This window comes from Gobius niger (genome assembly GCF_951799975.1).
Source record: "Gobius niger genome assembly, chromosome: 11".
Classification (NCBI taxonomy): Eukaryota; Metazoa; Chordata; class Actinopteri; order Gobiiformes; family Gobiidae; genus Gobius; species Gobius niger.
This window is the reverse complement of record NC_136862.1, coordinates 15,880,130-15,904,763: the sequence shown is the minus strand read 5'-3', so window position 1 is coordinate 15,904,763 and position 24,634 is coordinate 15,880,130. Positions and strand designations below refer to the sequence as shown.

The 24,634-nt window shown below is 41.3% G+C and overlaps 1 protein-coding gene across 7 annotated transcripts in view; it reads right to left on the bottom strand.

The window, feature by feature from the left end:
• The window catches only part of LOC306970262 (RNA-binding protein Musashi homolog 2), a 269,968-nt gene that overhangs the window by 99,504 nt on the left and 145,830 nt on the right, over positions 1–24,634 (bottom strand). For all 7 annotated transcript variants that reach the window (XM_079566171.1, XM_079566169.1, XM_079566170.1 and 4 more), the window contains exon 7: positions 13,405–13,453. In XM_079566171.1, the coding sequence (XP_079422297.1) occupies positions 13,405–13,453 (49 nt within the window). The remainder of the gene's footprint in view (positions 1–13,404; positions 13,454–24,634) is intronic.

The window sequence follows — 24,634 nt, the reverse complement described above, 5'->3', positions numbered from 1 at the left end:
ACACTAATTAAAAGTTATACTTTATTGAACCCCGTAGGGAAAATTGTTCTCTGCATTTGTCCCATCTTCAATGCCGCTGGGGCGACCTGTAGGAGCAGTGGGCAGCCAGCGCAGGAGACCCATCCCCAGATGTGGAGCCAGGCTAATGGTCAGAAACACCTGGCTGGAGGACTAACCTATTGTACATGTTTTTAGTGGTAAGGGAAACCGGAGCAACCGGAGGAAACCTACACAGACACGAGGAGAACATGCAAACCCCACACAGAAAGGCCCTGTCCAGGGATCTAACCCGAGACCTTCTATCTGTGAAGCACGAGCTCTAACTGCTGCACGACCGTGCCACGAAATGAATACATTAAATGTGAAAATACAATGATGTATTGCTGTATTATAATTAAAAAATGAAGAGGAAGTAGAAAGTATGAAAAGTGTCATGGAGAAGGTGATAGAAGAACTGAGGAGAGCTGTCTTGTGCCCCTTTGGAGCAGTTGATATCATAAAGTTCACATAGGCGTGAAAGGTGCTGATGATAAGGCAGTTGCTCATTTGAGGTATATAAATTTACCTCTCACAAACAAACAGTCAAGGCCTTCGAAGTGTTCTCCCCGAGACACAATCCCCTCCCAGAGCGCACTGATAGAAGCGTCTCATACCTGCTCGTTCAAACGGCACGACGACTTTATTCATATCAAAGTGAGGACGTACGGCACCGTGTGAAGTGCCATCAGCAAAGACACACATACACACAAGCTGTCTTTTCTATCTTTGAAAGTCTGAGAGAACAGAACACAGGCGAGTCAGGGAGGGGCGGGGAAGACCTGGCAGCAACGATGAAAGTCAGTGGTGCAGGTAAAATTCACTGAAGACTTCATCTCAAACATAAGCACTGGCTTTTATGTTTAGCATTTTCTTCAGCAGTCAAATATGCATTTTAAATTGTTAGATTGCAATAAATCTCGGGTCGTATTTTTCAGCATCAAGTGGGTGGCAGATTTTATTGTCCCTGGAAAATGTGTAGTCAAGTAGTAATAAATTAATTTTGAATAATAAAAATCAATACTGTATCCACCAGTAAATATTTGGTTGCTATACCCAAGTACAGCCACATCCATGTAATTGCAAAATGAAATTCAAATTAAATTTTGAATACAGATCATTATGTATGGCATCCACTCATATCCTCTGAGATATGTGGTTTGAGTGTAAATAACCGTGTGGCACACAGAGGCGGTCTGTTTTGACGGCTCCTTCTCCCCGGGACACTACAGCGGGGCAAGGCAAATATCACATACTCAACAAGCCCCAAGGCAGTCACCCATTTGATATAAAAACACACAGCGCACCTTTGCAGGAGCGCTCGGTTAAACACACAAAGAAACCACTCGGAATCCGTCAAGTGAGAACAAACCCACGACAAGACGGCGACAGATGGATTCACTGAGGAGAGACGAGCCTCGCATTCAACTCAATTAGCAACGTGCTGCTGCGTGACGCTGCCGATGGGATGAGATCTTAGCATGACTGGCAACCTGTCAATCGAACAACCTGGTGCCACAGAACATGCATCAAAATGAAATCTATTTAATAAACCAATATGTGAATTCACTTAGGTAGAAAAAGGATCATTCCACTGAGGACAAGAGGTGCAAAAGCCCAACTTCCCCAAGAGCGAGACAAAAATGAGCAGGTTGGTTGGATGATTTGAGATTTACTGCACATGTATAAAAATGTGCAAATAAAATTAGATTGTTTACAAATGCTCTACTCAGAGTTTTATGATAAATATACTTAGTCTGGTCCAAGAGATTATGTTGCGGCACTCAGCTTCATTTTCTTTTTCAGAATTGTTCCGACACCAGCAGTTTGATGGATGTCTCTCCCTACCTCTTCTATCCAGCCTAATATAAAGAACAGTCTGCAAATGTTCCAATAAAAATCTTTTACATCCCCATCCAGTCCAATCGAGTTCAGGATCAAATGCTGAATTGACTAACATTTGACCATTTTACATTTTGTATTACAGAATATACTCATTTTCCCAGAATACTTTGTGGTTCTGTCAATACAACACTGGCCCACTGTTTCTATGGCAGAATAGGGATGGAAACAATGGCTGCCGCTTCTCTTCTTCTCTCTTCACCTGTGCGAACACTCGTAGGCTCTGTTCATATATTATCCTGCCATAGAACCTAATGAGCCAGGCATCTCCACCCTGACACTTACGCTTGGCTAGGCAACCCTTATTACAGCACCGCAGCACACTTACTCACACCAGGCACTGCCACACAGAGCACTCTGAACCGGCCATGTTACAACAGCCGCTCTTCACGACGCAAAGTGCTCACCATATGAAAATGCCTTTTTATTGTCCCTTGGGAGAAATTGTCATATTACGCTTTATGTGTTTTTGTGTCAGTTTGAGACATGGCCAGTGCCGAAAATCACATAAAGCAGCATGGTGGCCGATGTTGCATATGGGGCCCCGATTCCATGTGCCCTTTTGAATAGTCGCTTATTACTCTACGGCTTTATTGTGGACAAAATTGTGCTTTCTGTTGCATATTACCGCAACGTACTTCCAAAAGACGAACACAAAGCAAGTCTATCTTGTCTGGCAACATACGAGCCTGTGCCAAGACGCACCCTGCGGAGCGATGATTGTTTTGGCTGCTCCCGTATAAAAAGCCCTCCACTTCAAAAGCGCTTCCTACAACTGTTTAAGTGGTAAACCAGCGGGGCAGTAGGAGGCCAATCAGCGGCAAGTAGGGCCAACATTGTTAAGTTTCCTCCAAATAAACAGGCAAAGTCATGACAGTGCACCGGCACACAGGGGAGGCAGAGGCACGAACACTTTGACGAGATACATCAACACTCCCCAATGGCAGAAAGTACTGAGTCTGACCCATGAAAAGAGACAAAAGAGCCAGACTTGAAAGACTTGTTTCTTGTTCTTTATCATGTAATAGGAGGTGAATCGGTAGGTGGTGATGTAAGACATGATTTCTGTTGTGTTGCGCTGCACTGATTGGTCTTTTTTCAGTCGTGTGGGTTGGAGTATACGATTACACTTAAGATGAAGAGAGGAGAGTGGGAGTTTTTATTCTGAAAACTTGATGCCTTTGATTTATGTTGGTGGATTTTTTTAGCATCTCTGCCTTGCTGAATATTACTGTCTTAAGACTTATGGCGCACAATTAAATTAAATAGAAACAATCAAAACCAACAAAAAAAAAAGGATTTAAGCATAATTTTGGACTCCATTGACTAAGAATTACGTGCAGATTTGTAAAGCTTTGGACTACAACCACAGAACAACAACACGAAAAAAGCAACTGGACGACCTTGAAAACCACAAACTTCTGTGGTCCACTTCCCCCAGTGGTTCAGACAAGGATAATGCAAAAATAATGAATGATTTGTTTATAGAGATTGCACTGTGGCTATCAAACATTCTGTTACATACACTGCTTTATGTGGGTTTGTGAAAGCTTAAAACATTTTTTCCTCATTTTCTTTCAGAGACAAACTGCAGGGGGTCGAGGTTTTGGCAAACCTTTAGAAACGATGGCTGCAAGAATAAGAAAAAGGTACAATTAGCATGTTTTCACAAATATTCCAAAGAGATGAAGTAGCATATTTCACCGGGAGCCACCTGGCTACAGAGATAGGAGATGGCTGGCTGGGCACCAATCATTCTGTAAACAGGAAAAACAATACCAGCACATTCGCCAGTACGACTATATGCTGCCGTTATAGAAATACCTCGCTTTCGCTTCTTTTTTTTAACGCATTGACTTTCACTACATAATCCACATTCGGCTGAGCTTGTGAATGTAGAAAAAGTAATTTCAAAGAACCTTATTTTCGAAGTGTGTCTGTCTCGGTCCAACACTAGTGGTGTGTACATGCCTTTTATTCAGTGTGTATTTGTGAGGATGTAAACTCGACATCGCAGGTCACGCTGGCTGCAATCTCACAGGGGGTTTAACCTTGGTAAATCCACTATTAGGTCTTCTGAGAATGATGATGTGAGCAGTAGATCCTCCCCGATGGTTTCACTTTCTAAGAGCCTCCAGCAGGTCACAAATCGAGACGGCGCACTGGTATTACAAGGTCAAAGGTTGGCTAACTTTCAATATGATGACAATTCCAAGCTGGCATTTTCATTTCCTGAAGAGACTGATTTCCCACGGCAGCTGCGACCACAAAGATGCTTGCTTATATCTGTTCAAAAACATTATTTTTCCACCAAGATGGAGAATACTGTACATACCGTAAAAATGCATAAACACGCGCTGTTCGGCCTATTCGGTCACAGTCACATTTCCCATTGAAAAATTCAAATCAATATGGCTCCTCCATCGACGGATATGCATAAAATCACAGCGCTTCGAGCCTACACAAACGTGCTAAATCTCACGGATTTTTGGCCTCTTTCATTTTGTCCTTCAAATGTCTTCAGAGGTGCGGTCGTTCAGCAAGCCAGTGGGAGTAGCTGATGTTTTTAATGGCATAGGGCTTGTCTCCTGGTGGTGAGATAAACATGGGTAAGAGATTAAAACCCCAGGCCTTCTTCCACAATCTCCTGCCTTCATCCTGCCTCCTCGTGCAGTGGTCATGCCGGGCCGGCCCAGCAGAGTCTAATTCAAAACCAAACCTAGCCGTCGTATTGGCCGCACTGGAAGCGGGAAAAAAAAAACAAGGCTGCACCGATGTTGATAGTGTGGCAGATGTGAGCGACGGAAGGCTGCCAAACTGTCAAGTGCATCCCACTGGGCTAATCGTAGCAGAAAGATTTACATATTTACTGAATAGACAGGAAGAAATACAGTGGCAGGATATGGCAACTACCAGCACAATGTGAACAAGAGCTGATATATAGTGTCAATATAAGCAAGAACATAAGCAAGTTAAACTGTCATGTGTGTCATATACATTTTGTTAGCAGGTTATTTCGCATCCAGCCCTTTATTTTATTTTCTGTTTTAACAATTTGGTTTCCAGTTCCAGAGCTCAAAACCTCTCCAGTGTGGAGCAGGCTGTCTGGTCCCTGATGAGGCTCCAGCACTTATTCCACGCTAAGCTCATCATTCCCTTTGTCCCTATGTTTAGGTCTAAGCAAGAAGCCTCAGGTGGAGCTACACCCAGAGCATATGATTAGCTCAGCCATTAACCGACAGTCACACTAATCGCTAATATCAGGTCTGTTTAGGAGGGAGACACAGCGAGGATTCTGTCAGATAATATTGAAAAAGATGAAGCATTGCTGGAAAAAGGTGTGGGAATATGTGCCGCCCTGTGTATGCTGCGTCAATCAGAAAAGTGAAGCAAGGCAGTGGAGTTGCAGTCATGCATATACACCAGTCGCAGAGCGCACAAGAGCTACGATCTGTAAACACTACAAGAGCGGCACAACCAACAGGGATTCAGTTGTTTAAAAAGGGATTGGCAGTAAAGGCTATTTACCATCAAAAAGTCCTGGCCTTGTAAATGTGCTACTGAGTAGATACTGTATTTAAATTCTCTCCAGATACGGCTCTGTCTCTCACAGTAACCGCGCTGGCCATTTGCTCGGAAGGCTTTTTGGATGGGAAATTAAAGGATTGGTTAACTTCTCTTCTCTTGGTGCGAATACACCTCTGAAGTCGGGCCATCTTTAAAGCTCAAATGACCCAACTCCCTCTCTTGCCCGAACAAAAGAAAGCATTATCAAACTCACTCTCAGCAGTGCTGGATCCATTTGGTAAACAGCCTGTGTCCTACAGTAGTAATCAGAGGGTATTTTTGAGGGATTTGCAGGCTGGCCAGGAGGCATCCGCTGGAGTGATCTCTAATTGCTAGAAGCGGAGGCCTAGACTGCCTGGCGCTCTTTTGAAGCCCGAGGAGCCAGCAGGGGGAGGCGTCCCACTGAGGCGCGCTCCTTTCTCTTTATTTCCTCTTCTTTCTCTTCCCGGCCGAGCCTTTTATTTGACTGCTCCGTACTAAAGCCTTCGTCCTCCGCTGTACTTGTTCCTCGTTTTTCCCTCCTACTCAGTCAATGAGCCAGCAATCACTTTGCAGACAGACATCCTCTGCTCAGCCGGCCATGTTCAATCCCTAGCACCGGTGGCTGATGAGCCATTGTGGTGACGTCAAAAAGCAAAGCTTTTCAGGGAGCAACAGTTAACCTGTAAGGTACAGGCCCCTCTCCAGGTTACAGGACTCATACTGGCACTCTTTGTATAAAATAATGAAGGTAATATGCCAGAGATGAAAGATAATGAGGCCAATTATTTTTTTTCTTCTCACCCATCCAGACAAGAAAAGTAAATGTATGTCACATAGTTGTGGTCTAATGACACCTAATACTCAAATCTTTGGCTATTTTGAAGCTTCCGAATATAAAGGCTAGAGCTTTATATAAGGTACATTTGAGAGTGACCAAGACACTGCTAAACAATGTGCGTTATATGTTAGCGCTGAGCTACATGTTTTTGTTGTTAATGTCCACATTGCACAGCACGGTACTGTAAAATGTGCCTTGAAAATGCACAAAGGCAAACACATTCAAAAATGCACGCTGTCATCGCCGCGCACAGCCATTCACAGACACAGGCAGTTGTTTGGAAGGCGGCTTTCTCAGTGTGACATTGACTTCTCAGTGCCAATTCCACACTGGGAGCTTCACTTGCTAGCTTTGCTGCCAATCCAGGTAAAGAGATTACAGAAACACACAATGCAGTCTTGTGTTCCTCTGCCAAGAAGAAAACCAGCCCTTTAAGCCCACAAAAAGGCCTATACACAAACGCACATAGCCTTGGCCCCATACGCACACACAACCAGGAATCCCAGACTTCTCCAGGAACACGGTTCCTGTAATAAGCGGCACTATTCTTCTCTTTATCCGGCCCTAACTGCTGTTGCACATTACTAATACTTGCATCATTCAAGAAAGGAATTTAGCTTTACAATCAGTCACAATGTCATTATGGAGCTCCTCTAATGGGTAGTGTCAGGTCTAAACTATTGTAAAACAATATGAAAGCAAAGTTACACAGGAGTTACATCAGCCTTCTTAATGGCATAATTAGAAAGGTGTGAAAGAGGAGAAACAGGTACATCTTTCATGTTTTTACCAACAAACTACCTGAACTTAAGCATGAGTCATAAAACCACAGCAGCACAGGAAGAGTCATTTAGCACTGGGATTGTAATGCACTCATTTGCATTGTATCCTTTTTAGATTCATGTGGATTAGTTACGATGCTGTGAAGCAGCCTGTGAATAATCAAATCAGAATAATTGTATAGTGATAGTACATAGTCACACTTGAAAATATCTTATGTGGATTATGTATGTGAAATCATCAGACGGGAAGAATGCATAGGAGAAGAATGAACACTTCATTTAACAGTAGAAAAATGAACACTTCATTAAACATGTGCTGCAACTTTCTCTCAAATACGAACATATAGGCTCATATGATGATCCCAATCATGTTTTTAATCCAATCTCCTTGAAGAGAAAAATGATGACTGACTGATGTATGAAACAAGAAACACCTAAAATCGAGAACAACTAGTCTAACAATAAATCCACTGCCTTGTCTGACAGAATACAATACATTTGCTCAAAGCTTAACCCCTCTTTAAATACCTGAATCTCCAGTGGGCAGATTCATTAATGAACATTTTTGCATTTAAAGTGAATACAAGTTGCAGGACATTACCTAATTATCCCCTGCCGCTGTATTTTTGATGGTCGGCATTACTGACATTTGATTGCATGGTCTGTATATGACACATACTATAATTGCTTCCATTTCGGAGCCTCATACCTGAGCAAGGCTGTTTTGCCGCGTAAAAACTGAAGTCAACTACGAAATGCCCACATTACTAAGTGTCTTGCTGTCAGAAAATGAGTGTCAGGAAGAAAAATGGAAGGTGGAAAAGAGGCGGGGAACGAGACACACTGCAGTGGAGCGTGGAACAATGGACGCCCTCTGGCATCAACCTCTGGACAGCCGGCGCCGCTCACCGAAGACACCCAACGCACCCACAATGCCGCGCTGCACTGGGAAGGAAGGCTTTGGAGAGTTCAATTTCCAACACAATTGGCCTTATTCTAGTCTTTTAAATGCCAGCAAGATGGTGTGCAGCTTGTGCTTTTGTGAGCGGCTTTGCTTACAGTGAGTGTCCTTCTAGCAGGAATGACAGAGCGACCAGAGGAATGGTGGCAAGGCAAAAACAGTCCAGAAATAGTGTAAAAGAAAGACAGAATTAGAGGGAATCAAAAGGCGGTAGGAAAGGCAGAGAGGGTAGAGAATGTGTCTCAGAGGGACCGTCTGAAGGACAATGCTGCCACCAGTGGAGTGTGACGTCTGTCCTGGAGCCAATTCACCACAGTCTCAAAGAAAACACGCTACAATCAAGTGTCCATCATTCCTTCTCACCAGCACCAAACATTACCAAACACTGCCACATCCAGCTCTACAGCCCCACACACTATCTGTCACAATGCACCAGGACACAATCTGAGAGGCAAACTGAACGCATCTTCAATCCTAAGTACACAAAATTGTAAATGTTTTATGATGTGTATGTTTACTCTATTTCTTTTTTTGTTAATAAACCTATTTAGTCATCGCACCATGTTGTTCAGTGTAAGATTAGGAACTGTCCTGTGGTGTGATGTTGCTTACCTGTAGGAGATAACTAAGTTGCTACTAATGATTACAAATTGATTAAAAGAAATCAAAATGGTTTAACTCTGAAAACACAATTATGCTTTTACAGCTCCATTTGTCAGAATGTACCCTCTCACCTGCTAAACTAATCTATTACGGAGAGGCCTGTACAAAACTGACAACACACTTTTGTGCATCACATTCCTGACCATTTGTGCCAAAGGGTTTTTGTTTGTTTTTTAGACAGTGTAATATTTTTTGTTAAGTGTGAAAAAAGTATTGTTGAAACTTGTGTAATATTTGTGGTATAAATACTAACACTACGAGTTACGTTTGTCCAAATCTTGTTTTGTTGCCTTTTAAAAAGATTTTGTTGACATATTTATTGTTTATCATTAAAGTTGCTGTATTTCATTTCATATATTGAACATGTGAATAGTGTTTATAGTTTGTTTAGCATCTCTAAACAATATTGTGGGTATTTGTGACAAAAATGCGAGTGAAGAATCTAATACACACTGTCTGTTTGATCAGTGTGACACTACAGTGCACATTACAATGTTTTGATCTATCAATAAGGTACTACTACTGTGGTCACAGATTATAAAAAAACAGGCAAGGGAAAAAAGCTTTCCCATGGTACTTTGCACAGCACTAGAAACTACTTATTATGGGGGCTGGCAAATGTGGAATAAGCAAAAAGCTTTTAAAGAACTGCACAGTGTGCCATTTGGATGGTTAAAGCATAGAAGCATAGAAATGTATTATTTTATGTGATGCAGCCTGGGTAGAAAAATATGGAATTATTTTTTCATGAATCAATCCGCAGGACAAAAATGAACACAGGTGGGGAATTGATTTGGACGCAGGCTTGCAGATCCCCATCACTGTCACCGCGGGCAACAGAAAATGGTCCGGGGCAGACAGAATGATACGCACTGTTCACTGTGGTCATGTGGCCGCTGAGGCATTAATATTACACAATCACACCAACAGCTCGCTTAACTCCCATGAATTATTCACACTTTCTTATGGCCTGCCTGATTCCCTGTGCTCTTCATTTACGAGACCTGTTGGGATTCAAAAGAAACAAAAACATTAAAAAAACAGATGACGGAACACCAGCCTATACTGGCTTTGGTATCACACTGTGAAGCCTTATGTAGGAAAAGTATGAACATTCTGTGCATTCAAACAACAAATAAATGCAGCTTCAAAGACCATTTTTAAGATCATTTTATATTAGCGAATAAAATAGACCCAATATTTATCTCAAGACACTTAAGCTGTTAAATGTGTTCTTAAAGTGGACATATCATGCATTATGGAGGCTTCAAAAACACTATTGTAGGTACCTCGGCATTGACTTTTTTTTTTACATTTGAAATGTGAAAAAACCCCAAGGAGTGGGAGACTGCGCTGGCCATGGTTTTGAATTGGCTTGAAGTGCCCCCTGCAGGTAGCAGTGATAAAGACACATGATAACACAGTGAAAACAGACTTTCATTTTCACTTCATATGTTAGCATATCAATGGTGCTTTGAAGAACACACAGCGCAAAGAATGGGTCTGATGATGGATTATGAGCTTTAAAAAGCTCATAATCGCAACATAATCCAGGAAATGCAGCTTGACGCAATTTAGCAGTAGCAGAAGAAACAACAAAAGTGAAGCAAAATACTGTACTACTATTTGTGTTTCTGACAAGGGAACAATGTTAAAACATGGTGAATAACAAAAAAGGTTGATTTGCATGATGTCTCCTTTAATGCTGTTGTAATGCTGTTTCAAATACTTTAAAAATAAATATATGTATGTCTCTTTTAACTCACAACAAACACGGCACACAACATGGAACAATAGTCTGGTGTGTATATCCCCCGTTTCTCCATCATTGTCTCTATTTGAAGGGCATTTTGTAAACCCAAAGGCGTACTCGTGTTCCTCAGAGGGCCTCTGCACAGACACATGGGAACTCGGGGAAGCAGCAGCAGAGAGGCAGAGGGAAAGCCTGCGTCTCAAAGCAGACCTCACACTGCGTTCTGTCACTGCAGATCAAAATCCCCTCAAAGCCATAGATCACTTCCACTATAGTTCACATGTTCCACACTTAGAAACTGTTTACCAGCCTCTAAAAGGGTTTGGCACGCTCTCACACACACACATCCTCTCCCACAGTCAGTTACAGTGGAAAGAGAGAAGCAGACATTACCAACACAGAATACAGCGGCCTATCCCATCCACTTAAACATTTATCCAGGTAGGAGAGGAAATGTTTACATCTATATGGCAAAACAGCACTCATCCCGGCACAGTAGACGCGCTATGGCAGCTCCCCTGTACAAGCGAGCTGATTGGTGTGACAAACAGAGGAGAGCTGGCTCCTTTTTTTTCCCAGTGAAAATACCTGTCAGTGCCTGTCGACTTCTTCGACACGTCGTGATGTACCGACATACACACAGTCGGGGACAGTCTGCCGCCCAAACTTTACTACAGCAGTCAGGAGCTATTGGTGAGGCTAGCTTGTTCAAGGGGATGCACATCTTTATAATCTTGTCTTTTTGATATGTGTAAGGTCTTGAGTAACTTGAGTCATATTTACGTCATCAAATATTTTTTTCTTTTTTTTTGCCTTTAATAATATACTTGTAAACTGAAAACAGTATTAACTCAGTGCCTACAACCAGCCATAAAGGAAAACACTTTGACTAGGACTAAATAATACACATCATAGAGCATGCTTGTAGAAGTTTATACAACAGGGGTATAGGGCAGGGTGATAAGGCCTAAAATCTATATCACGCTAAAAAAAAAGAAATATCATGAAAACTATAAACAGTATTTGACAATATTATTGATGATGGACAAGTTACTTCAAAATCATTTTTTTTATGGTACACTAATTTCCTCGCAAATATGATCTACTCAAGCAGTTTACATGCTTCATTTAATTTGACTTTTTAAGCCCCTGTCCCCGTGTTCTACAGTCAGTGTTTATGCTGCTCTGATGGAGCTGAGCATAACATAAATCATATCGTGTCCACAACGATATTAAAAAATTATATAGCAATAACGATATGCGATACGATATGGCCCACCCCTACAGGGTCTGTATCCAACATGCTGTTGCAAGATCCCATGGAGGCAGGATATAGTGTGGCCTATTGCTGTTTGCAAAGGATGTTGTACAGCCTAATAAGAGCAGTTTTTGTGGTTCGATAATTGCAACTGAATAAAAATGGGCTTTTCATTCGATTGTAATTAAAAAGCTTACACAGCACATTTCACTCCTCTGTCACAGAAAGTTTTAAGAATTTAGTGTTCAGCATTTGTGCTCAGTTTTCTCTGTGGCCATAAGCGCAACTGCAGGTGTAGTAGCAAGTTACGATTTTTTAATTTATTAACTGTCTTGGAGAGTAAATACTACGCTGACAGGAAAGGCGAAGGGAGAGAGGGTTACTGTGCATCCAATTATACAATTTTCCACTCAAACTTGGCTGTAAATACTGTTTAAAGTGACGTTAGCCCGCAGTTAGCTTTGCCCGTTAGCATGTTAGCTTCTTCGTGATTCCATTAGTATGTATTGCTTTCTCCGGACCGGTGGCAGTCAAGTTGCAAACATGGTTTTCTATCCAGAAACACCAGGGGGAGATGAAAGACCCTCCAATCATCCCATAGACACTTGTATTACCCCCACAGGGACTACGGAAAGGATTTATTAAGGTAAACACGTTACTTAGTACTGCTTTAATGGGACTATACAGTTTAAAAATGTCAAAATTATGTATTTTCCTCCCCCTACATGTTCCAACAATGTCCTAATGTGTAGAATGAGCCCAGACCTATTCACCACAACTGCCTCTAAAATCCTGCACTGTCACTCAAAAAGGTGTTATTTCGGGTCCGAATTGGCTTCATGCACGCACTTAATATAGAAGGTGCAGTTACACGTATGACCTGAGGTGGCAGTAGTGAGTATAAAATGGCTAACTTGCATCTTGCCCCTTTAAGTTAGACACATGGAATGTCACTCCAGAGACAACACCTGGATTAGGAGTAGAATCTTAACATTACGCTTCACTCTTAATAAAGTTGGAACAGCAGTAAAGCTTTTAGCAAATTATAACTTAGAGATGCACAGTCCACGGAAAATCCAGGCTCAGTTTGATGATCGACACTGACCAATCACAAACTGTAACACACCTTTCGGACGGAAACTTTTCAAAAGCCCAAAAGTGTAAGCAGGCAGTTTTAGCTTAACCGCCCCGCACTGTGAAGGAAAAGCTGTCTTTGGAAAGTCCTCTGCTTGAAAGAGAGAGAGACACCCTCCCTCCACGTGAGATAAGGAGCCGATGAGAGAGCCCGATAAAGTCACTGCTTCTCCTGGGCCTTATCTGATGCTGTTATCTGACTGCACAGCGCCCACCATCACGGCATCTTTACACCCTTTAAGCACCTCTCTGAAACAGTCACACCATCATCCCCATCAGCCGTGCCCAGACGGAGCACGCCAACGCCAGACAAGCTAATGCTCAAAAACATTCTAAACACCCAACCAGCTTATTGATTACTCCGACACGCTCCCATTGTCCGACAGATGGCACACCTAATATTATGTGAAATGGAACTGTTGTGTGGTAGCTCATGGGGAAAGGACACCCGATCACTGCTTTCTCACCTTTCAGGAAAGAGTACACGGGGGAATAAAAAAAACAAAAAAACAAAAGTGGTGCGCTTACCTCTATGTCTGTTAGTAGTCTTATCAAACATTAGCATGGCATCGTCGACCTGGAAGACACAAGAGAGAGCATTAGCCTTGTTAGCAAAAAGATCACGTAAGATTCCCCCCACTGACTGTGACTGTGTTTCTTATTCCAGTCACTTTAATCACTCATTGATTATACATTCACTTGATACATAGTTTTTCTTTCTCAGCATGTCCCCTTTATGCAGTCATAGTGAGGACATAGCATTATTTCTGTATTATTACCGTCAATCCTTCAGGGGAGAGGAGAAAAAAGAGGGCAGGGCCTACTGCTAATAAAATGTATTATACAACACATGATTTACTATGTAGCACGAAATATAGAACGTAATGGGGGACATATATTCGATTATGACGCTCTATTACATTGACATCATTCACTGTTGTTAAACCTCTTAACCCCAACCTGAACCGTTGGCTTTACCCAAATCTAAAATCGTCTTGTGCCGGAAAAGCAGAAACAAGACCCAAAAAAAACATGACTAAAAAATGACAAAAAAAGCAACAGCAAAAAAAGCCACAAAAGAGCGACAAAAGTGTAACAAAAAATGTGCCAGAGAAGCGATAACAACGTAATAAAAAGAGACAAAAACACGACTAAAAAGTGACAAAAAGCTAGGAAAAAACCCCTACAAAAACCAGACAACAACGTGACAAAAAAGTCCCAATCAGTTTTGTCGGTCTTAGCTTTCAAAGGAGCTCCAGTCGAGAAGCTTTAAGATTTGGGTAAAGCTGAACTGGAGAAAATGCACTCGGTTAAGGCGGGGGGTAAGGGGTTAATACAATACTTCGGACACAATGGGTGAGTGGGAAAGAGTCCAGGTCGGCAGATTGTTCTTTACTGCTGTTACTGTTATACTGCTTTCCACAGGCATAAAATGTAGATAGTAACAATTAAAAGCAACAACAGCCTTTGAATATCAACATAACCTTAATTAGACTGATATGCAAACAGACCTTGAAAAACATGCACTATATCTTAATTTCAACGCCCGCTGCAAAGGTAATACTGAGAAATATGCCAGAAATAAGTTGTGAACAAACACAGATATCCGTCCGCAGCCAAAGTGACAGATAGACACATTACAATAAGTGAGCGTAAGACAAATGGGATCTCTCCCTCATCTCTGTGCTGCCATCGCTGCTGCTGCATCCTCCATAATATCATCCCTCATCATGTCCAATAAAGCCACACACAGGCAGACAACAGTATTTCTCTCGCCCGGCTGCAAAAAAAAAAAAAAAAAAATCTCTAGTGGCACTCCGCTTTTGTTACTCTATAGAAATCCCTAAAAAATATGAGTAAGGTTGGCCCACTTAGCCCACGGTTTAGTCCGCGGAGAATAATAAAAAGTACATAAGAGTGGAACAGCAGCAGACACAGACAAGAGGGGGAACATTGTGCACTCTTCGCTCGCCGGTTATGGTCTCTAGGTAGGGCTGCGTGCCGTACAGGGAGGAGGCATCCACGCGAGCAGAAGCCTGTGAGACAAAACTCGGGGAGAGGGGAGGGAAAAGAATAGAATAGGGGTCTCGCTCAAGTCGAAACGTCTGATTGGATAAAAAGAAGTGCCTGGCAGCCGGGCAGACTTGCACTGGCACACGCGGTTTTGGTGCCACACATTTTGGCACACAAGACGCCGGCGCAGCTTGGAGAGCCCAGTTACTCGCTGCACAGCTCACAGGCCACGGCTCAAAGGCACTCCACTCGCACTTCACAATAACATTTCACCGAAAAAATGTCCCAATATTGCTCCGAATTACACCGATTCAAAATCCACATACAAGCACTGAGGGCTAGTCAGGGTGGGAAATATAATTCTAATTACAATTTTTGGCTACTTGTGGTTATGGCAACAGGCGCATTGTCACAAAATGATGATTGCGCTTGCACGTTGTGTTGACACATTTTTCCAGCAGGCCAAAGAGTCACCATAACAACACGCTGCCACTGCTTTAATGTGAGGCTTTTAAAACATTATGGCACTGATAGGGTCTGCAACAGTAAATGATTTCGCTGCCAAAAAATGGCTATATCCACCTATTTCCCCTTCGCCATGTGCTGGAGCTCATTACGTTGCGGAGGTTAAAGGCAGGCCAAATGACAGCAATATAATGTGAAGCCAGGCTGAGCAAACGCAGAACAATGTGCGCTAAATTATTTGATTTCAATCAGTAAACTAATAAACGCGTTAATGCACTTTAGTAAAGGATTATTAAAGCCGTAAATAATGACATGGACAACCAGCAAAGACCAGTTTAGTCTAATGCGGATACGGACAGTGCATTATAACTGTTCATATTTTATCAGCGTCATTAAAAGAAAAAAAAAGTAAAAGATAAAAATATGAGATGATTTCCATGAGTTGGGAGAACAGAAGCAAAACTCAATTTTTTCATGAACATGTTTTGTGTAGGCAATACCATCAAGCTCATCAAGATTAGGCAAGACTGGAGCTCTATTTAGAGATAATAGTAGATCAATAATATAGCGATACATTTAAAGCAGAACTAAGTAACTCATGCCCCGACAGGCCATAAGCGTCACTGCAGTAAGTATTTTTACTCATTAATTGTCAGTGAGAGTAAATACTACGCTCACAGAAAACACAAAGAGGGATATTGTACATCCAATTACTCAATTGAGATATTTTTTTTCACTCAAACTGTTTAAGAGGCACTAAACCGCAGTTAGCTTTGCCCGTTAGCCTGTTAGCTTCTTCTTCGTGATTCCATTAGTGTGTATTGCGCCTCCGACCTGGAGGCAGCCAAGTTACAATTGTGGTTTTCTGGCCAGAGACACCAGGGGGAGATGAAAGACCCCCCAATCAACTCATTAAAGAATCAACAAAAGAGAACATCGCTGTATCGGTTGAATGTTCCAAGTCAAAACTGCATCAAAGAACAACTTTGTTGTATAATGACAATTCTTCTTCTTAAATGCAAAATTACAAAACTACAATGCCTTTACATATACTCCAATAACAAAACAAAAACTGTTCATGACAATGTGTTGGATCCTTCATAACTGCCATCAACTAAAAAAAAAAATTAAATAATCCTTGGTAACTCACTGGTCAAAACATGACCCTTTCAGTCATAAAACAACAAACCTGTGGCATTGTACTGCAGCAGCAATCTTGGTTAAAAAATATAATTGCTTATAAAAACCCGGTGCCCAGTGTATTTGATGCTTACAACAGGAACCAAGAGCAAAAAGCCGCTATAAAATTACATTTGGAAAGATCTGTGTTGTAAGAGAAGACAAGGACATTGCGTACAACAATAAACTGTCAGGCGATATTACCAGCTATAACTATTTTGCTGCTTAGTAATGTTTCATAACTGGATGCCCCATAGTGGACCGTTGATAAAAAATCCAATTAAGTTGAAAGGCGAGTAGATAACTGGTATTTGTAGTTGTAGTAGCTTTGGCCTTATTGGAACAAGAACAGTTCGTCTTATGAATCATTTGACGTGGCCTGGAGTTACTTTGTGAGAAACTTTTGCTCCAACATTCTTCCTGACATCACACCAGGAACAGTTAATAAAACACACAGTGAAAGCTCTGGGGCAGAGATGGAGCGCCATGTTTACCATCTATGGCCAACGCTTCATTTGACAAGCATGGCTGACGGTGTGTGATCATTTACATGCGCAACGGAAAATTTGAGACATTAAACTGCTGTCCAACGATATTAGATATTTTACGAGAGCCAAAAGGAACGGCTGCTTGCATTAATATGAGAAAAAAAGGCTGTGCTAAAATAGCCATGAGGTGGGGGGAAAAAAATCTGAGTTTCATTAGTGACAGTTTTTGGAAGTCTACTCCGGTATTCAAGATTGAAATGAAAGTTATCAAAATGTAAAATAAGATGAAGGAAACTTAATGTCCTGCTGCTTTGCATTTTGGGACTATTGTCTAACAGAAAGAGTTCTGGGTCCAAGGTTTTTAAAAGGAGACGCTTTTTGATTTCAGGTGTCTATAAAAGCTGACAATTATCATACGCACTCGATCCTGTTCCCACAATCCGGCCCCTGACTTGTAGAGCACAAATTCCTCAGTATGTCCAAAAAAAAAGCAAGTCTCTAGCCCATTCCTGTGCGGAGTTAGGAATTTTTTAGGAAATAACCAGAATGCTAACTCCCGCCACTAGGGGGCAGCTTAAAGAAAGAAAGGACAGAATTACACACGTGTCCAGCAGAGGGCACTGACATAAGGAGAGATCAAGATACAAACAACACATTATAGCCATGTGGTAAACGGGCGTCTGCCCCAGGGCGGCTATGGCTAAAATAGTACCTTACCACCACCAAGTGAATGAACAATGACTACAGTGTAGAAACGTCTGACACAGGCTTGTAAAGTGTAATAAAAGTGTAAGCCATTTTTATGAGGTACAGTTTCCTCAATAGTATTTTCCCAATTAAAACAATATTTTACTGGAGCTTTTGATTAAGGACCCCGCCAACACACTCCTGATATATTTTGCCCCACAGGGAAATTTACTCGGAGACCCCTGGAGTAGAGTCTCTGCCACTTTGGGCCTGAAGAGGGAAAAACCCTGAACAATGGTCAGTTAGACATTAATATGCTACACACACATTTAGACGTGTCAGATTAGGAACTAATGAAGAAAGAAGTACAAGCCATATTTTCTTAGGAATCAGTTATCAGAGAGTGAGGGGCTTATGACATGTAACTTTAACTGCAAATCAAGACAAAAATGCCTCACTCCAAACTTGACAGTCTTTCAATATTGTTTTACAAATGACTTGTAGCAAGCGCTTTGAGTCGTGTAATATTAGAGCAGAGGAAACGGCAATGAGCCCTTCATAATATGACATTCAAATATTTGTACTGTGATATTGATAGTATTACTGCTGTAAAGCCATTTACTGCTTGAGCGCAGAGAGACTTTGTAAAATGAGCCAAGGTCTATTAAAGGCGCTGTATTATAGAAATGTGTGAAGTGGGTTGTTGTGACATTATTAGAGGATGGTCATCCTGTCAGTGACAAAGAACACAGATTTACAGAGAAGCACTGATGGCCACTTTAACAAAGAATGTGCACATGATGTGAGGGTCACACTCCAGCGGCTCATACAATACAGTCTGCCTCAGCCGCTGCCACTCGCACAGTCTATAGAACCATCTCCTGCGCTTCAGGCCTTTTCAATGTAGTTATTCAAGCAGAACACAACTGTGTGCCTCCATCTGATAGAAGGTTAAGGACCTCTTCACTGCTCACAAAAACGCCGCCACGCAGAGGTGAGGCAGGGCTCACCTCAGGGAAGAAATCTTTCTCTGTCCTCCTCCTCCTTCCCCTTTCACTCTTCCTTTTCTCCAGGCCAGCTTGAAAAGAAAAGGTTCAAAGGATAATGGCAGTCTTATCACTATGTAAAAAGGGAATGGGAACTCCAACCAAGTGCCTGGCCTTTTGTGACAATGAAGAAAAGAGCAAAAGTCTATTTGGCCGCGGTATATGCACTGGAACAGGCCGTGACCATTTAAAAAGAGGAGGCAGCCAGAGGCCACCGGGCCAAGCAGCTCTTTAACTAAACACATCTTCACCACGTAACCTCCACTTCACCATAGAGCTGCCGGATTAAGAAAATGAATTGTTGTCCTAACCGTAACTTGACTTTTGTTCCACATAATCACAGAGATAGAATCACACGTTATATTCTAGAAGTGGTTCATCGAAATTACCAAAAAACAAAATGTTCCTGTATTAAGCGTGCCGTTTTAATTTTTCATTAAATCAGAGTGTAAAACCTTTGTAAAACACACTGGTCTGACTTCTCCACTGAACTGGAGTGTGAGAGGGGGTAGCACTGACAGCAGAAGTAGTAGCAGTAGCAGTACTAATTTAAACTTGTCAGCCCTGGCAGTGGTGAAGGTAACAGAGGTTGGTTGGAACAGAGGAGGTAGGCTGAGAGTGTGTCTTTAGGCCTAATCTACATGCTCTGACTTTTTGTAGCCAAACTTTTTTGACAACTTTTTTGTGGGTGGGTGACTTCATCATCCAGAGATTTTGTAGAAGGTCTTCCAAAATATTTAAATTCTGGAGACACATGGTTGTACACGATGAGTCTAGGATCATTATAAGTGTGCACTTTTCTGTTCTCTTGGATTTAAGAGACCAAGGGCGTTGGTGTTGTGGGACCAGTCCAGTTTATTGTTGGTGAACACCAAGGCAATATCTCTGAGGTGGCAATTTAGTTCAAGGTGCCTTTATTGTAATTATACAACAAAATATGTTGTATGCGTTTGACCCATCCCTCGATGCCGCTGGGGCAAACTGAGCACCCATCTCCAGATGTCAAACCATGGTAATGAGATCACCTGGCTGGATGATTCAACTACAGTGCATGTTTTTGGATAAGGCAATAAAGGGAATTAAATACGTGTGTCGTCTTGGGTCCATTGTGGCACCGACTTTTTCTTCTTTTTTTTTAAGTCTTGCTGACTTATTTGATTTATTTGTATGTGTTAGGCCTGCTCTTCTTGTATGTACTGTATTTATGAGATGGACGAATGTTTGGCTGGGAAGCTGCAAATGAACTGCCCCTTGAGGAGAAATAAAGTCTTTTGAATCTGAATCTGAAATACAGCTTGGATAAGACATAAACCTGAACAGCTTTTAGTTTGTTTTTTAAAAATATCAAGAAATGTATACTTGATCTCGACTCAAAGTGACACCATTGTTTGAACTGGCCAGTATTTGAGGCACTTTAATTGGTAACTAATATGATACGCATACGTTTACAGTAGAGTTGAGTAACTTTTGGGTGATCTTTTACTTCGTCGAGTGATTTTGTAACACAGTGCTTATAACCTCTGCTTGAGAGCATGATCTTGACATGAGAATTATTGAAAGCTTATGTTTCTTGTATTGTACCTAAGGAATTCATTCTTTTGATGATTACTAAATACATACTATCATAAATGTGCATAATGTTTTCTGTAGAAAAATCTAAAAAACATAAATCAAATTTTCTCATTTACTCAGTGTCTTGGCTACTATTCTCACCTCTGATAATACTAAATAAAAAGCATTCTTCTTGTTATTCTTGTTGTATGTCTTCAGTGGCTTCTGATAGCCTTATCAGGTCTGTCATTTCCTTCAGAGACCAGAGACCTCCTCCAACATGACAATGAAGCTCGGTATCACTTTGCTTCAACACCTTGTGGAAAAGATGTCTGCTGTCACATCGCTCTGAACCTGCTTTGTCTGTATCAGCGACATCTACAAATCCATATGTTTGAACAAGCTTTGGACAAAAAACAACAACATGATAATTCAGAAAAATGTGGCTGACTGATAAATTATGTATCAAAGGACAAAGGCATCAATAAAAGCTAATGTGCAGGGTTTTTGGACAGGAAAACAGCAGAGGTGCGCGGTGACAGGGGGAGATTTAAGAGCTCGGGAAATGAGTTATGACAGCGATTTAGATAGGTGTCAAACCCGCATTTACATTCACATCACGGCGCAGGGCTAACTGAGGAGCCCTCCTGCAATTTGGGGTGACACTGATATAGATCATATGTGAAGGCAAAGGGACAGAGGGCCGAGACACTGGCGCTGACCTGGGACAGTCTGTACCTCTGATCCGGGACAAAGGTGTTTTTCATTTCAATGCGGACTTCAACTTCAGTTTTGCTTACTTATGATAGTGTGGAGAAAGTTATGAACGCATTTGAAGCAAGCAAGAGATGAAGAAAATGTCTCTCAATGAACAAAATAACTCAACATTTTCCCCTTCACTTTTGTCATCTATAAAAAGTTAAGTTAACCACCAGTTATAATGGACACATTCTTTAAGGTCACATATTCTAGGACATTACTTTAGTATTGCTGCAAATCATGTGAATTTCGAAATGTTCCGATAACAACAATATTGCATTCTTTGAAGGGACTATACGGAGTTTGAAAATTAAAACTAAGTATTTTCCTCCCCCTACATGTTCCAGCAATGTCCTAATGTGTAGAATGAGCTCAGACCTGTTCACCACAACTGTCTCTAAAATCCTGCACTGTCACTCAAAAAGGTGTTACTTCGGGTCCGAAGTGCCGTCATGCACAAGCTTAATATAGAGACTGCAGTTACGTGTAAGACCTGAGGTGGCAGTAGTGAGCATTAAAGTGTACAACTTGCATCTAGTTTCTTTAAAGGAATAGGCCACCGTTTTTACATACTGAAATATGTTCTTACCTGAGCTTATGCCAGTTGATGTGTACCTATCTGGTCAACTCGTCTCAACTCAGGTAAGAACATATGGAAAAATGGTGGCCTATTACTTTAACTAAACCATTATAATCATCGGGAGAAAAAATGGTACGGTCTTTAAAAACAAGTAAATATTAAGTCAGGACCAAGCCAAGGCTGAAATTGAACCAAATTAGGAAAAAACATGACTAAAACAGAACTCTTGCACATTCTAAGGTTATCAGGTGGCTTTCTATAAGGCTGTGTTTGTGTGAAAACAAAACAACCCCCCCCCCAAAAAAAAAAAAAAAACGTAAATCTCAGTCAGATGGAAGTGCTCAGTGATTTGGCTTCCTGCATCACCTAACATGGCAATAACAATAATTCTAAGATATATTGAGAAATCCAAGTACGGTCCAAAAATGTAATAACATGGAAAGTATGGCACTTAAACAGAAACAGGACAAGCAGCAATTTTATTTATGGTAATACGATTAAGCCTGACTTTTATTCCAACCGTAAACGAGTGCAAAGACTATAAATTATCTGGACATTGATGGTTATTTTCTTGGTCATAATATAGAAATAAATGGGATGAAAAACGCATAATCAGCTGTTCTCTCGGCTATTTCAATCCTATTACTATGTTATTAGTGTGCTAAGTGAAGGTGCATCAGAGACATATATGACTCGAACATACATGGCTGGAACAAAACACTATTTCAAGTATGTTTTTTTTTGTTTGTTTTTTTTCACGTGAGAACAACTTTATGACATGGTTAAAAGCTCCAAAAGGTTTAACAGAAGATGTGCCCTCTTTGCACATCACAGTCGATCCATTGCATAGTTCACTTATTCCACCTGCTCTGTGTGTGCAAGCTCCACGGCTGTAAACATGATGTCAGGGATTACCGGGATTTGTGCTTATACAGCGCACTTACACATGTGGATTTGCTCAACACTGGAGTACTTACAGAATTTCACAACATATGAAAACGTAAATCCGACTAGAGAATCCATTTGGAAACTCGCTAGTCAGTGTGAGATTCATCAGATCTGCTCAGATAAGCGCATCAAATTATGAGTGTCAAAGTTCACAACACAACTAAAGGGACAAGACTTTAGGATCAGTCACATGGAACAAAGTAACTTCTTTGTTTTTACTTTAAGTAATAGTTTTGGAGTCCATGTGATTGTTTTGGGCTGAGGGAACGCATCCTCCATCTTTGCCAAGCTAGCTCTTTATTATTTCAACAATGGCAGAAAAACAAAAAGAAACTGATAGTAATCTGGGCAATAAACTGGGTTGTCTTTGTTAAGAATGGCTTTAGTTCTGATTTAGCCCTATTAGATGTGATTTAGCTCAAGTACTGACCTAGTATAGTCCTGTTACACAACTAATCTATATTGAATCGATGTTGTGATTTTAATTACTGCAATGACCTAACTGCAGAAGGCTGAAGTTTGTCTATGTTCCGTTTTTGGTTTTAAATTATCTTGTTGTTTTATCCAAAAGCTTTACTAGACCCGGTGATCTATAAAAAAGACAACCAGACACAAAGTTTGCAGGTGGTTCTTGAATAAGCAGGTCACTACAGCCACCTGACCTAGATGTCTCACAATATGTGTGTCATCTCTGTAGAATAGCTATGATGCATCATGTAACCTCTTACACTCTCACATCAATACAAACTAATAGCCTTTTCGTTCAATGTTTGCCGTAAGTAGCTTTAGGCTGACAGAAGAAATGATAGATGTTTTACATTATAGATGTGTTAATATATCTCAATAATATTTTCAAACGTTTTACATTTATATGGTGACTCGGTTGGGGCACTAATATAGTTACTGCTCTGAAAAGACGAACATCAATCAGTGCCCATCTCAAACTGAAGATTGTAAGTTTGCATCCTACTACATCCTACTGCAGTAATAGGTAAAATAACAATTAAGCAAGAGGCTATGTTCAGTTCAAAAGCTGCTAATAAGTGGTGTAAAAGACGGAGCAGCAGCCTGCCCATGCATGTGAACATCCACAATAGAGAAAAAGTGAAATGACCTGCCTAGATCAGTCTCAGTGTCACATTCATGCACAGGCCTGCCTCACACTGGAGGGGATAAAGAGGGTGCAAAAGTCTACCGGGATCAATGAAGTGTCACATATTATTATTATCATTAGCAGATAAGGGTTGTGGTCAAGGAGAAAACTCTGCTGGCACCAGCCGTTCATCAGCCCTCCCTTTGCATTCTGCCGCATCTAATATTCTATTACAATGATGGCAATTAACGGAGAAATGATAGCGACCCAGTGACAATGGACAAATTTGTGACAACCCTTCCAATTGTTCTTCTGAAGAGGAAATCTATATCATTGTCTGGGAACGTCGGTCGGCAGTGTGCTGCATCCACGCTCCAGCGCGTTTACAAGTGGTGCTTTAACGAGGAGCAGAGGGCAACATTTTTGGTCCCCATAAGCTCTTGCAATTACACGAGGGGCCAAAGTAGCACTGTTCTTAAGCTCCGATAGAGCGGCTATTTAAACAGCAGTCAAGCCAGCCATAGTTAACCTTCTGCAAGTAGTCCATGCCTCTTTAAAAACATAGCATTGTAACACCAAACTGGAGTCTTAAAAGGACTTGCAGAATTATATTAGATAAGGCTGTGTGGTCAAGTGGTGTAATGCACGGCAGTGTTGGCTACTGAAGTATAGTCCATTAATATTTTACGCCTAATTATCTGAAAATAAGAGAGGCTGTGATTCAAGTGTCATCGAACTGAAAACCATATGTACGCAATTATTAATGATATACAGCATGGGCTGAATGTCAACACTTATTGCACTAACTTTCCTTCATGTTGACATTAACAAAACGGCTTGAGAGAAACACTGGAGGAGGACAATTCCTCAAATCTGTCAGCATTACATATTTATGAGGTCCCCTGCTCAGCATCCAAGGAGGTCGCTATGGTGATACAAACTGATGTAT